Source organism: Streptopelia decaocto, assembly GCF_964273445.1.
Source record: "Streptopelia decaocto genome assembly, chromosome: 18".
Lineage (NCBI taxonomy): Eukaryota > Metazoa > Chordata > Aves > Columbiformes > Columbidae > Streptopelia > Streptopelia decaocto.
Window position 1 is genome coordinate 5,485,199 of NC_138673.1, and position 14,008 is coordinate 5,499,206.

The window sequence follows — 14,008 nt, forward strand, 5'->3', positions numbered from 1 at the left end:
AAAAACAAGTGTTCTTTCCTATTAAAGGCCTGTGTGAAAGTACAAGACAGCACAGTATCTGTTCCCAGCTTCCATGATAGTTGGTATGTTGTTGTTGGTTTTTTTTCTTCATGCTCCAATGCCAGGATTTAGTCTAATGTGACAATCTTGTCTGTTATTTTACAAAGCAAACAAACCCAGAATGGAAAAAAAGTGCTCCTCCCAGTTACCGAGAAGCAAAATGAAAATGTGATGATGCCTGTGTACTGCAAAGGTTGAGGAAAAAGCCCCCAACAAATCCCAGGCAAATTAAACAAACAAAATGAAATAGATTTATTGGTTTATAAAACCCAATGATTTCTGGAGCACTGACTCATGATATCTGAATGCTTGGGCTCGCCAAAACTCATGAACTGAAATGTGACCCTGATATGCCTGTTGGCTTGGGCCATATATGGGATATTTCCCCTTCATGACAAAGGTGGGAAGACCCAGCCCTTAAAGGCTGTTTGAAGCTTTCATTACCTAGTAGCCTCTCAGTCTCTTTTAAAATTATATTTTATACAGGTAGGATCCAACAATGATTTAATGTTCAGCAATCCTGACTTCTTGCTTTGATCAACACAATTACCGAAAACACAGGATGAGAGGGCTGGTGGGTTTGTTCATGGATCAGTTTGAATAAAGCCCAGATTTCAGTTTGCATTGTTCTGGGGTTACTAGTCCTTAATGTTGTGCAGAGGCTGAGGCTAGAAGAAGAGATGCATGGCGGTTCAAGGAGGGCAGGGGTAAAGGAACCCATTTAGCATCTTGCAGCCCTAAAAACAAGTTGAGCAGAGATGGTTGGAAATGACCATCGATGTTACGGGCAGTCCATGCAGGTCCTGCTGAGAGACACTGGATGGCAAAGCTGGAACTTCCCCTCTGTTTTCAGGCTCTTGCATGTAAGCAATCGTGTATTTCAAACCCTTCAGTGTTAAATGGAGACTGGCACAAAAGTAATACTTAATATTTATGGAAATGCTTTAAGAGTGCAACTTCAAAGGCTATTTCAAGCTTTCACCTGTACTAAATTATTTCAAATGGGGGTGGAGTATATTTCCTTATCTACAGCTGAGGTGACTATGCCACAAATAAACTGACTTTTTAATTCCAATATCTTTGTTGTCTCGGGAACAAAACTAGTATTCAGGCTTGCTTTTCAGTGGTGTATTCAATATCCTGGACCTTTCTCTAACTGCTGACAAACTTGTAAGTATTTCTGCAGCCTGGGAGAGCAGAGCTTTCCACGCTGTTTCAGATGTGACGTGTGTGCCTGGCTTTGTCCATGTCTACCAAAGGAGATGAGACGCAGTTGCATTTTATTCTATTTCAGCACCTAGTTTGGATTTGAGTTCAGATTAATTTGGAGTAGGCATAGCTACGAAATGAGTCTGCAGTGTTTGTACTTGTTACGATGTGCCTCACTTATATACAGTCAGATCTTTTTTCAGTCTAGCTAAATAAAAATGATCTGGTTTTCAGGCTCCAGTTAAATAGGTTAGAGGTTACCTACCAGTCCGCACAGATCTCTGTTGCGAGCAATTATAGTGCACGTGCACTTTTCCACATGTATGAATTCCATGAGGTTTAAGTTCATTTTTCACTAACGGCTCCTGAAATAAGGGGGGAAGAACAGGCTTTGTGTGTGAGGAATTTTTAGTCTTAAAAAAAAAAAAAAGACTTGGTTTAGCGTTTAAAAATAAACCTGAAGCTTGGCATGAAAAGTAATTTACAGAATTTCCAGCTGGTGTTGTAGCTTATCAGCAAACACTCTCAATTCTCGGTGTCTGAGACACAGCGATAACATGGAGTCTTTAGAGCATTAGTGCCAACTATAATCCCAATTTCAGACAAACTTAATGTCATTCTGGCTGCTGTACCACCTCCAACCCAAGCTCAGCAGCTGGATGAATAGCACTGCAAGACTTAAGACTGTGCTTAGAACTGTCTCTATTTTGGGACCAGCTGCTTTAGAGCACTTCGTCTCTCTGAATCCTGGTGCACCAGGTGGGACGGGGGTTCCTGTGCACATCGCTGCAGTTTGTGGTGCCTCCTGTTTTCTGTGTCCCTGCCCTGCTTCTGGAGATTGGGGTAAGGGATTTTGTAAGTTTGAGGAGCTCTGGCTGGGATAATGCGTCTTTCTCCTCCATTCAACTGCCCCCATATGCTAGTGCATCATTCCAAAGATGAACTGTTGATGAACGTGTAATTTATCCAGTTGGAGAGAAACCTCCTGTCACAATGACAGAAGATGTGCAGCTGTCACTACAGGCCTCTTGGGCCGAGGATTTTGATGGAAAGAGCTTGATCTTTCTTGATCTGAAGTGGGAACTCTACTGATGTGATGAAAATACAAATTGACATCCTTTCTCCTTCCCTTTTTTCTCCAATTCCCTGCATTCCCCCCATTTAGGAGAAGAGTATCACAAAAACCACCCAACAGGGGTTACCTTCTTCCATGGTAAAAGCTGAGGCAATTCAAAGCTGTTCCCTGATTTCCCTGGTTAAACTGTGGAGCTGTTCCTTCTTGTTTGTAATATCTGAACGCTGAAGTCATTTAATTCTCAGCAGCCTTTTGTAACACAGCAGAAACATAGTTTGAGCAACATTTTATTCTAGGCAATGTAAAACTTGTGAAGATAGTGGGGTATTTGTAGTGTTAGGAGGAAGGCTCCCTGAAAAGCTTACGCTGTGCCTTTGGAGACCACTTCTGGCTTTCAGGTGGGCACAGGTCCAGGTAACCTCCCCCAGCTCTTGCTGTGTGGCTGTCATGGAGGGGTGGTCCAGGTGGGTTTTGGGATGGAGTCTGGAGAGCATGAAATGATGATCTCCCTTGAACAGAACTGGCTAAGGAAGCTACACAGTTATTTAAATGTTCAAGTTTTCATTTAGCAATTCATTCCTACATATTGCATTTTCAGCTTCAGCAGCTACCCACTGCTTGAAAAAAACAGCTGGCTGAAATGAAACCCAAGGCAGACTTGTGAGGATGTGAATGAACAGAGGCAAAAAATTCAGAGCACAAGCCAGCATTGACCTTTTTTTGCCTGTAATGAAAAGGAGTGATTGAAATGGTGTGTGATAGCCCAGGGTTCCTGGACTGCTTGTTGCTGAAGTTCTGACAGTGAGATTTCCACTGTCAGTGCCACTTCTGTGCGTGGGACAAACGATGGAGACACACGTGTAGCCACACGGGGCTGGGAGGTGGCAATGATAATGAAATGGAGTACTCTGCAATCTTAACTTCTCCGGAGTTTTCTTTCTTCTCTTTGTGACTTGGTTCATGCTATAAATATTACAGCTGACTGAATTTTGTCCTGCTGATGAATACCATACTGATGTGAAAGTGTGCAGTGGATTTTTAATTGTTTTTCAGCCTAGCAAGAGAGTGGAAGTGAGATAGTCTGTCTGAGGTCACAGCACATTGCTTGGGAAGAGGTATGCGACACAGCAATTAAGATAGACTGCATAAGATAAATAATTTTCTAAAACTAGTCATGTGATTTCATTAATCACTTCATTTTGTGTTAACTTGCTGCAAGAATGTCACTGACTTGCAAAGGAAAAAGGCTGTTGTTGCGTTTCCGTCTTGGCAGATGTATAGAGACCTAATTACAGTTAATAGCAAGAAGAACTTTTTATCTAAACACTTTTCAATATATAAAGTGCAATTTTGGATTGAAGTAAACAGTTTGTATTGAAATAATACACACCCCAGGTACCCAGTTCCATTTAAAATGAAACATGGTTGCCAAGCTTCTCATGTTAAAATTTGGTTTTGCTTGTGCTACACGGGCAAGAGAAAGTGAGTGTTGACTTTGCAATTCAGATACAAAGCTGGAGGCAAGTGAGAGGGTTTCTGTTTCTGACTTTGGAGTCGGCTTCCTGGGCAATGCCGTGTGAATCACACAGCTTTCTAAAACCATCATCTCAATTTTCAAATGAAAATTGCAGCTCTCTGGTTTCACAGAGGTGCTTGAAGTTTCGATCCTTTGTGCTTGTAACAGTATTGGGGCATCTGCTGATGGACAAAGGTGCTTTCACTGAAGATCTGCCTGTAGATTTAACAAACAGCAGCAGCAAGTGTTGCTGAGAGCAAGCTTGCAAATTACTTCTAACATTGCATGCTGATAAACACTGGTAAAGCTGCAAAATGTTCTTAGAAAATGCTTTTTATTCATGTATTTATGAACTCTAATTCTTAATTTTCCTGTCTTTTAAGCAAACTTTGTAAGGGCTTACCTTGCAAATGCTTTACTCGGGTGTAAAGCAGGTTACAGCAGTATAAAGGATCTTTGTCTGCATGATGATTCCTCTGCACCATATAACTAGGAAGTTACTTTTGGTACTTCTCTTGGAAGCAGCGCTAACTGAAGGCGATAGCGTTTCATTGAGGTTGTGTGTGGCTGTCTCTGTGCTGAGCTGCGGTGGCTCCGCTCCAGCATTTTCCTGCGCTGCTCTGCACCCTGCCCCAATGGGCTACGCTGTTTACTTTCTGCTCTGTGGTAAATGGATGTCACTTCCTTAATTAAAATGCTGGTGTGCAGCCAGACTCTCTTCCTTTGGGCTCGCGTGCTCGGAGGAGCAGCACACCTAGTGAGCACACACGCCGTTGGATCCAGTTGTGTGCTGCGCTCCTGGATTTGGCTCCTGGCTGGACGTGTTGGGATGTGCCGCATCTCCTGCTGGCTGAGACGCTGGGTGTCCACACGTGGAGGCTTTTGAAGGCATCTCTGAGGTGGAGAAGCACAGATGGAACTGTGTCCTGCTGCGTGAGTGCATCTGAAGATGGATCACCTGATGGCACAAGCCGTGCTCTGTCCACATCCAGCGGGGAAGGTCTAGGCAGCGAATGGGCATGGGGTGCCCGGATCTGCCTGCTTGGTGCATCGAAAGCAGCCAGAGGACGTGAGTACGCAGACACGGTTCAAGGGCAACTGCTGGCCCTGCCGTGCCCCTGGGTACACAGAAGCCTGACCGAGACACCACGGAAGCTAACCTGGACACCTGGTTCTGACCGCGCTCCCTGCAGACTGACCTGAACGCTCTGTCCTTTGCCTTCGTAGCTGGCTGGTTTCTCACCTAAAAAATTTTAAGAGTGACATCGAAGTTGCTGATCAGACTGGTGAGCAATCATGTGTTTGTCTTTGTAAAGGTTATTGGTATTGCATACTTAGATGATTAGGATGTGAAATGTCTCCAGACATTCTGAAAGCATAGGGAAAAAGGAAAAATGTCTCCTCTTACCATACCAAAATTTCAGTCTCTCTTCCCTCTGAACTCTCATGTTTCTGGCTGTGATACAGTGGTGATATTTATTTACATATGTTTTTCAAGATATGCGTGCTGTTACCTTGGGCACATGTGAACTAGTAGTACCTTTACTCATAAATACGTTTTTGTTTTCTGTCCCTAGGTAAAAATCTTATGTGTCCAATCCACTTGTTGTATATAGCAAGTTAGATTTACATGTTTCGTGATAAACAGCCAGTGCTTGTCCCCACTCCTCATTCTCTCATGCTTTGTACTTGTTAAGACGCCACCTCTGCAAATGTCATGCTCAGACTGGCAACCTGCCTCCTGCCTCCTGCAAATGGCTCATTTGCTGACTTTTCCACCTGTCCCAACATATGGTTGCTCCCATTTATCATAATTCAGGTCTGTGTACTCATGTCACAGGCTGATAAAAATAATACTTAATACATAAACGTCATTTGAGCAGATTATTCTATAGCTCTGTTATCAAGTAAATACTAATTTTTGACCAAGCAAGCTGTGAATTCAGTTTGTAAGTGGTAGGTTATTAGTGAAACTAATTTTAGCAAAGCATTTCTTATCAGTGCAGGTTTAAAAAAAAAAAGGTAAATGGTAACAATGAGCAACTGTATGATGCTCTTAATGAGGCACCAAGATGGTTAACTCATTAAACACTCAAACAATTTCAAAACAGCATTCGTGAAAGGTGGAGAGAGAAGACTGAGACACTGCGGTAATCTCCTGGAAATCCCTGAGAAACGGGAGAAGGTAATTCAAGGTCCTAGTAGGGCTCAGAAAGGCAGTAAGAAGGCAGTCAAGGAGGATGGCGTCTTGAATGAGATGGGAAGAGGAGCTTGATGGTTCAGGGAGCTAATAGGAAAGAAACTCACGGTGGTGAACAGTCTTCCTCTAAATTAGGAGGTGTGAGGGCAGCTAATAGGGCTAATGAGCAAATGTTATTATGGGGAAGCACGCCCTAGCAAAGCTGCTGTTTGTCTTGCATTTCCTTCCCTTTTTGGCACCCTTCTCCAGGCGCAGTAGCCCCAGGGGTCATCAGCCCTGGTGTTCCAGGGGCCAGTGGCCTCTTGGGAGGGGGACGAGGACTTGTTGCTGTGGCTTCTTCTCGTGTGGGAGCAAAATCAGCTGCCTGTGGGAGCTCAGTTTGCTTTGATCCCTCAACTCAAGTGTGTTGGTGCTACTGCATTCCAGCCCCCAAATTCCTGAGCAGTCACGAAAAGGGGAAGCCAGACACAGTCATCAAGAGCTTTATTTATACAGAGCCAAAAGCTCAGTTATTCTAAGATATGTTCCTTTTGCTTTTTCTAGTCTCTTATTTTTTGCACTCTTAGGAAAATAAAGGGAAATTCTATATTCAAGCATAAACCACGGTTTTCCTATACAGCCAAAGCCTACCCTGTGATAGAAAATCCACAAAGCATGTGTAATAAATCTTGTATGTAGACAATGATCTCTGATACTCCAGCCAGCAAGATTATGCCATTAATATTGCATATATAGTGACAACCTGAGTTCAGATGCTTTTTTTAATGAAGATGGAAAGTGTAAAAGTCCAGGCTTGCATCATGAATACTGTCTTCAGCAGTGTATGGGAGGAAAACTTTTGACATCACTGGTATTTCCTCTGGAATTAAATCATGCCTGTAAATTTCTACAAAACTCATGGTAATGTGTAGAACATGTTAACGAACAGGTGGTGAAATGAATTTCACTCTTCTGTTTCAAATCAGTGAAGAGAGTAATGGCATTCACAGCTTCATACCGGAAAAAAAAGAAAAACGAAGTTCCGCAGAGCACGATAGAGCGCTGGCACCGCTTTGCCCACAGACCATGGCAAGCAGCTCCCAGCCTCATCCAATATTTATGGGATTTCTTCTGGCTTTTCCTTAAAGAAACTGAAGAAAGAAGATAAAACAATCCCCCTCCCCATAACCAAGCCCGGCGTGCTGATTGCCATGTGGGTGGATGTGTTTGCAGGTCCAGGACGGACTGTTTGATGCTGCACTACCGCCCTTGCAGAAGCTCCTGCTCCCTTTGCTCTCACCGATGCTCCGGGCACACCATGCAGTCAGGATCTAGGGCAGGTACTTTTTGGCTCCCAAAAGTCATCTGCTGGGCACCTGCCATGTAGATTTCAGTCTCCCAAAACTCAGCTGTGTAGTTAAAACAGTTGTTTTCTGTAGCTCCCCCTGGCCACTATGAGCATCATGTCCAAGAATAACGAAGACTGCTGCTATCAGTAATGCCTGTAACGTTAGTCACGCCAGTAAGTCAACATCTTCTATTCAAGAAGTTGCTTGAAAATTCCTGGAGTCTATGGCGTGGTTGACTTCTCAAAACCAACATGTGAATACTAGTCAGGTTATTGTCAGTGTTTACCAAGCCTTGGAGCACAACAAAAAGGTAGCTCTTTCTGTTGGTAACGTTTTTGGCTGGGTGTTTTTGTCACTTCAGTGTAACTGGGGAGCTCCTCGCCATTCATGTGCAGAGGAGTGGCAGGTTTTACACAGGGCTCTGCTTTGTTGTTACTCTGCTCAAATTCTGCCACATCTGTACCAACAACCCAGCCATCAAAGCATTGCTTATGGAAATTATTGGTTTCTGGATGGTGCTGACTACATCCTCTGAATGGGTACCAACATAAATAAGGGAATAATTAGGCTGTAGCAAAACATTGTGGAGAGAGCCAGGAAACTGCCATCCTGGAATTTCACTGGGGAATTCTGCTTGCCCCTACCAGTCCTCTCCCACTGGCCGAGCTTATTTCCTCTGCTCTAAAACTGGTACTGTACAGAATGAAGGAAAAATCCCTCTTGGAGCAGCTGCTGAATTTTACCTGCATTTCTTGTTGTCTTAGTGCAGCTATAGACAGCACAGAGACATTTTAGCATCATAAGTCTCGGTTATATCTGCTTGGTAGCACAGCTGCCGGTTAGCAAAGCTTCATCTAACTCGTGGCAGCATATTAGGTTCCCACGGAGCATCTGCTGCATGTTCCAGCCATCAACAGTGTAATTCTTGCTTTTCAGCCATTTGGGTCTCCTGGCAATCTGGAAACAGGAGCAGATATCTACCAAATGAGTTGTGGTGATACTGACTGAGATGTAAAGCAGATGGCCACTGCATGGGCAGAGGTAGAAACGTTTGTGAGCTCCTTTCCTTGCACTTGGAGCAGCCCTACCATAGACTTACCCCTCTGTGTAGAGGTCCTTAGATAATTAAACCCTGACATACACTGTTCCAGGCTGCAGGAATGTCTGTGTTGTTGGAATGGCTGTTGTGTTTCCATGTGCTTCTTTCTCTTGAAGATGGGAAAGATCTTTGGAAAAATGTTACTTATCAGGGGACAGTCCTGGTGGTCACTAGTTGTTTGTTTATGGACATTTCCCTTCTGTGCTTTTGTAGTTGAGCAGGATTAAGGTTCTTCTAAAGTAACATCTGAGCCTTTTGTCAACCTTTTCATTTCCTGGCAATTACAGAGAACTGCAACTCCAGCTGAATGCTGAGTTCTGTCTTATTTTATCCTGGTTTGTGCACTCCTTTGTGTTTTTCTTCCCAGTGTTTGACATGTTGCAATGTTCCAGGGTGAATTAGTGGGCTGTCCTTTTTTAGGAAAACAGAGTTTTTGGGGCAGGCAGTAGCGTTTGTGTATTCTGTTACCGTGGGTGGCCTTCGGTTTGCAGGGGTCCTTGAAGCGGGAAGGGAACGTCACTACGGACGCAGTTTTCACTGCCGCGGGGGTTGTGAACACTTGGTTGACTGTGCAGCTTTCGTGTTGTTTAGGTTTGCAGCTCCTAGGGACAAATTAAACCTCCACAGTTTAAAACAGAAATTTAGTATTTTTGCCCCAGAAAGGATGTGTTAACTTTAGAGTGGGATGGATAGCTCGAAAATTAATGTGCAGAAAGAGTCGTTGTTTCTTTTATGTATGATATCTGAAGTATGTGTTACGATTGAATGATACACTATTTCTGTTGATGGAACAATTCCATGTATTGATTAAGATCTAGTTGCCAGCCTAAGTGCAATTTACAGCATTGTGCACATCAGTGACACCAAGAATTGTGTCACTGATTCATCATGTAATGAATCTGTAGATTTTCACTTAAACATTCAAATCCGCTGAGGCTGCAGGGCAGAGTTCACCGGGCAGCTCCCCATTGTGAATCTGAAAGGCATGTGTCCACTGCCGCGACAGCGCTGGCTTTGACGAGCCCGATTCAGCCACGTTTTGAAAGGATTAAAGATGCCACTAAAGCTACAGAGGCTGGAACAGCACCAGACTACAAAGGCTTCCCAATTCAAGTACATCAACCCAAAAGGCTTAACCCAGCTTTAAAAAAGAATTCAACAGAACATTGTGTTAGGATATGATACCAAATAAGCTTTAGGACTCGCGCCAGCCCCCTTCCCTTGGGAACGTGGAGTTTTACAGTGGCAAAGCTTCCTGAGGCGAAAGAAATGACCTGGCTGTGTAGCTGAGAGGTGGTTTATTTCCAGAAGCTGATAAAATCGAGCAGTCTAAAACTATCAGTGATGGACCCGGTTTTTAAGACATGAAAGAAACACAGTCCAGGAACCACAGTGTGAATGGAGAAATGCAGAGGAGGCAGTTTGTGTTCTGTTTGTGTTCTGTTGACCAGTAAGTGATGACACATGGTGTGTGCTCTAGATACTGATTGCTCACATGAATTCAGTTTTCTTTGTAAACTCCCAAAAGCAAGTTTATAGCAGTGTATTTCTGGAATACTTCTGCTTGGGTGGTCTTAGAAGACTCCAAACCCACGCATTTTGCACTGGACTGTTAGGATTTTAGGTAAGTGTATACATATATATGTTATTTAGCTTGCAAAAGAAAATAAACCAAGTGATTGTGTCTCAGGTGCCATTGTTTTCCCAAGTAAGTTACTGAAAGCTAATATTTGATTTTTAAGTTACTGACATTTGCTTGCTGTTGATGATTTAGCCTTGTAATGCTGCAAACTCAGTTGAGAACTGGCATATGTTAAATAAGTGGCTCTAGCGTCCTTGTCTTTTCCTTTGTCCTTTTAGATTTGTAGCTGCAAATCAGCAGAGAGATTTAGAGTGAAATTGAAGAAAAGCCATCTGTGATCTTGCTGCTGGTTTTATTTAAATAATGTATGAGAAATAATTTGAGCTTCTGTTTGCTTTTCGCGACGCACAAAAAACAAAGTCAGTGCATTACGGTTTACGTGGAATAGAGACAGCCTGGTACAGCAAACTTGATCATAGACTCTTATATAGCCAACTGGAACATAAAATTTGTCTTATCTTTGCTGTAAGCTGTGAACTTGAAGAAATGCCCCTAATGACTCTCCTGAACTTTATTTGTCCTTTCTCACCGGAGCCGTACGGTGCTGGACCGTGTGTGTGGTTTTTGCACGTGCTTGTAAGTTAGAGGAAAGATCAAAACTTACAAAGACAGAGTCAAAAATGAATCAATGGTGGGAAATTTTAATACGTATTTTATGCTCTGTTTCACTTCAGTTGACGATTTGTTTCCTGTATAATTTCTAACGTGTATCTTTCCCGCTTGCAGTTACTATGTGGGCGAGCTGCTGTAACTGGCTGTGTCTGGATGGCTCACCCGAAGAGATGGAGCCGCAGCCGTCGTCGGGAGCCCGACCCCAAGCCTATTCCAACCCCGGGTACAGCTCCTTCCCGTCGCCCACGGCGGCTGAGCAGAGCTGCAGAGCCTGCGGGCTGCCCTTCGACAGCTCCACCGCCAAGGTGAGTCGCAAGCGTCTGCTCTGGCGCTTTGCCGGCTGCCTCCCATTCAGTCCCAAAGAGCCAATTCAAAGAGAAATGGGCGTACGTAGAGGCGGACTTACCATATGGGGAAAGACAGCTTGCCTTTGCGTCTGTCTCTTCCATCGTTCTTTCGCAATTAGCAGATATAGTTAAAGATGACTGGGAATGTGGTAGTTAACCTTTGGTAGACTTGGCTTTCTCAGGCACTGAAAGAAGAAAGCCAAACTGCCTATCATCACTTAAAGGAGCATTAACTTGAGCATAAAAACACTAACGTCCTAAAAAAATGTGGCAAGAAGTTTAGTAATCTGTTGGTACTTTCAATGAAGGGACATATCTATTTTCCAAACTATTGTTGCTCAAGCTGAACAATTGTAAAGTTTGAGAGTGTGTGTAGAGTTGCTGAAGAAATGAAACCAGTTAGGGATGGATTATACAGTAGCAGTGCTAGAACGATGGTCCCATTTTTCCTGGTATCTAATGAAATACATGTTCTAATATAAGCTGTCTTCAAAGCAGTGCCTTGGATAAGAGTCGTCAGCACCGCTCCACCTATGTGAAAACATGCTGATTGATTGGGCGTAGGTAAAGCTTTGGTGATGAAATTGTAGAGGATCTGCTGAGGCAATTTAAGATGTTTCTGCCCCCAGCAGAGTTCCCTGGGTTTCTGCAGGACTTGGCTGTCGGTGTAGTGGGGGCAGCTGAACAAAGTGTGTGCCTGTCTCTGCTATTCAGTGCAGACTATCCATGAGTTTGAGGTTAATATTGTTTTGTGAAAGGAGGCTCCTAAACCTTCCTTCTGCCACCACAAGGACTGAGCAGAAGCCTCTGGGGCTGCCTTGAGTGAGGTGACTCCACAGCTTAGGCCGCTGCAGGGAGCTCTGACAGATCATCCATTGGTCCTGGCTCTCCAGAAGGGAATTTGGGCTAAAGAACCGAGTACAAAACTTGTAAAACACTGACATGTTTGTAAGCCATATTAATTCCTTAATTTTGTTGACACGGACCAGGAAGTGTATGAAATCTCACTTTGCTGCAACGAGAGCACCAAAAACTCTGCATTTTGTCCCAAGAGAGGCAGTACCTTTGAACTCTACTCTCCAGTTAATGTTTGTACTGGAGTACGATACATGAAAATTAATTCCTTCCACACTGGTGACCATAAGAATAACCTAGATTGCTTTTAAAAAAACCCAACTAACCAAACAACAAGAAGAAAGGACCCAAAAAGCAGAATGTTGGTATCTTAAGTACTTGATCTTTTATCATAATTGTAATTTATTTTTCATATACCATGGCACCTACTAAAAGGATTAGGGTAGGGGAGGTTTGAATGGAACATATATTTATAAGATGCTTTTAATTGTCAAAGCATGTAAAATTTAATGATGGTAGCAAAACTCTGAGATTTTTGTTTTCCTTCTCTGAGATGACTTTTTGATCTTGTTTTTTTGCAGCAAACGGATTCCACTGAATTTTTAAATTTTAAGCAAGCATTCTTCGTTCCCCTCTCCGCTGCCAGAAAGCGATGGCAGCGTTCTTGGTAGAGATGGGTTGTTCTTCCTTCCTCCCCCATTTTCTGATTTCGGTGCCTTAAACTGGCTGACATTTTCAGGAAGATGCTTTTCTTTTCATCCTTACAGACAAAAGCTCCTGGCAAACTAGAGTGTAAGATTAAGAAACCAAGACAAAACCCAAAACCCTGAACAACAGTAGCTGTGGTGAAAGCTTGAATGTTGGCTTTTCTTTGTTTTCTCCTGTGCATGGAGAGCCAAGTGTATCAAAGCCCCGTGCTGGTATCTGTGGGAGATGAGCTGTTAGAGCAAACAACCAGAACAGCTTCTGGACAGATTTGGGATTTCACTTCTGTTTGGCCATCCTGCAATGGTGCTGCCAGTCAGTGAGCATCATTCAGAAGCGGTTTGACCTTTTAGTAACATGTTTTAATTTACAACAACATTTGAAACTAATCCTCCTGCAGAGATCGGTGTCTTCAGTCATTGCCCTTTCAGTCAGAGTTCAGCAAATATACTGAAGCTGTAAAAGCTGCTTAATACTGAGACACAGCAAAGGGCTTCTGTGCATGTTTAAATACTTGATGCTCAGATACAGGCTGGGGAATTTTTTTGCTCTGAAGATGAATCCTTGTGGTGAACTGATAAGCCAGAGACATGCTTGGTTTTGACTTCTCAAATGTATCATTTGATAACTAAGGCAGACTCGCGTTATTACTGTTAATTGCTTGCAAAACCCACGCTGGATAACGCAGCCCTTGTCCTGTGCTCATTTATGTGATATCGAAATGTGTAAATACTCAAGTAGGGGCTTTCTGGCTGGAAGGTCCTTGGCCGTGGAGTCGTTCCCCTGGGCGCCACTCGGCAGTTTGCAGAGACTAAAGCCCAGTTGTTTGGGGTTTATTTTGTTTTAATTTTCCGCAGTTGTTCTGGTTGTTCCCCAGTCAGAGATGGGTGATTGAGAGAGGGAAAGTCTTGTAAACAGGGTTATTTTCCATTCCTTTGCCTTTCTGGAGTGTTTGTTCCTGTCTCTGCCCTGAAAATTTCCCGAGAAAGTGGATTCTGCCTGCAATCGTAGGGTCAAAGAAAGAAAGTCAGTGACATGCTAATGATTTTTATAATAACCAAGTGAAGGAGAACTTATCAAAACTGGATGGTGTGCGGAAATTGCCCTTCCTGTCTTGCTTTGTGACTGATGAAAGTCACTTGGACTTGGCAGAGCCCCAAACGGCAATTTTGAGATGAGGTTTCAAATTTGCATGACCAGAGATTCTCTCTGTGGTAGAAACTTCCATGCCTTAAAATGCTTAGGCAGGAAATTGGGATTTTTTCCACTAACTCTCATTATAAGTGTATTCCCGGGTCTAATTGAGAAGTCTGTCAGCTGTAACTGTGGGGGGGCAGGGGGGCTGCTAGGCTGTACAGGG

The 14,008-nt window shown here is 43.4% G+C and overlaps 1 protein-coding gene across 3 annotated transcripts in view; it reads left to right on the forward strand.

Moving 5' to 3' along the window:
* RFFL (ring finger and FYVE like domain containing E3 ubiquitin protein ligase) overlaps window positions 1–14,008 on the forward strand; it is a 29,024-nt gene that overhangs the window by 6,710 nt on the left and 8,306 nt on the right. For 2 of the 3 annotated variants that reach the window (XM_082068647.1, XM_082068646.1), the window contains exon 3: window positions 10,856–11,046. In XM_082068647.1, the coding sequence (XP_081924773.1) occupies window positions 10,861–11,046 (186 nt within the window). In that variant the 5' untranslated portion in view covers window positions 10,856–10,860. Of the gene's footprint in view, window positions 1–4,243; window positions 5,147–10,855; window positions 11,047–14,008 lie in introns of all 3 variants that reach the window. The other variant, XM_082068648.1, reaches the window with a different exon arrangement.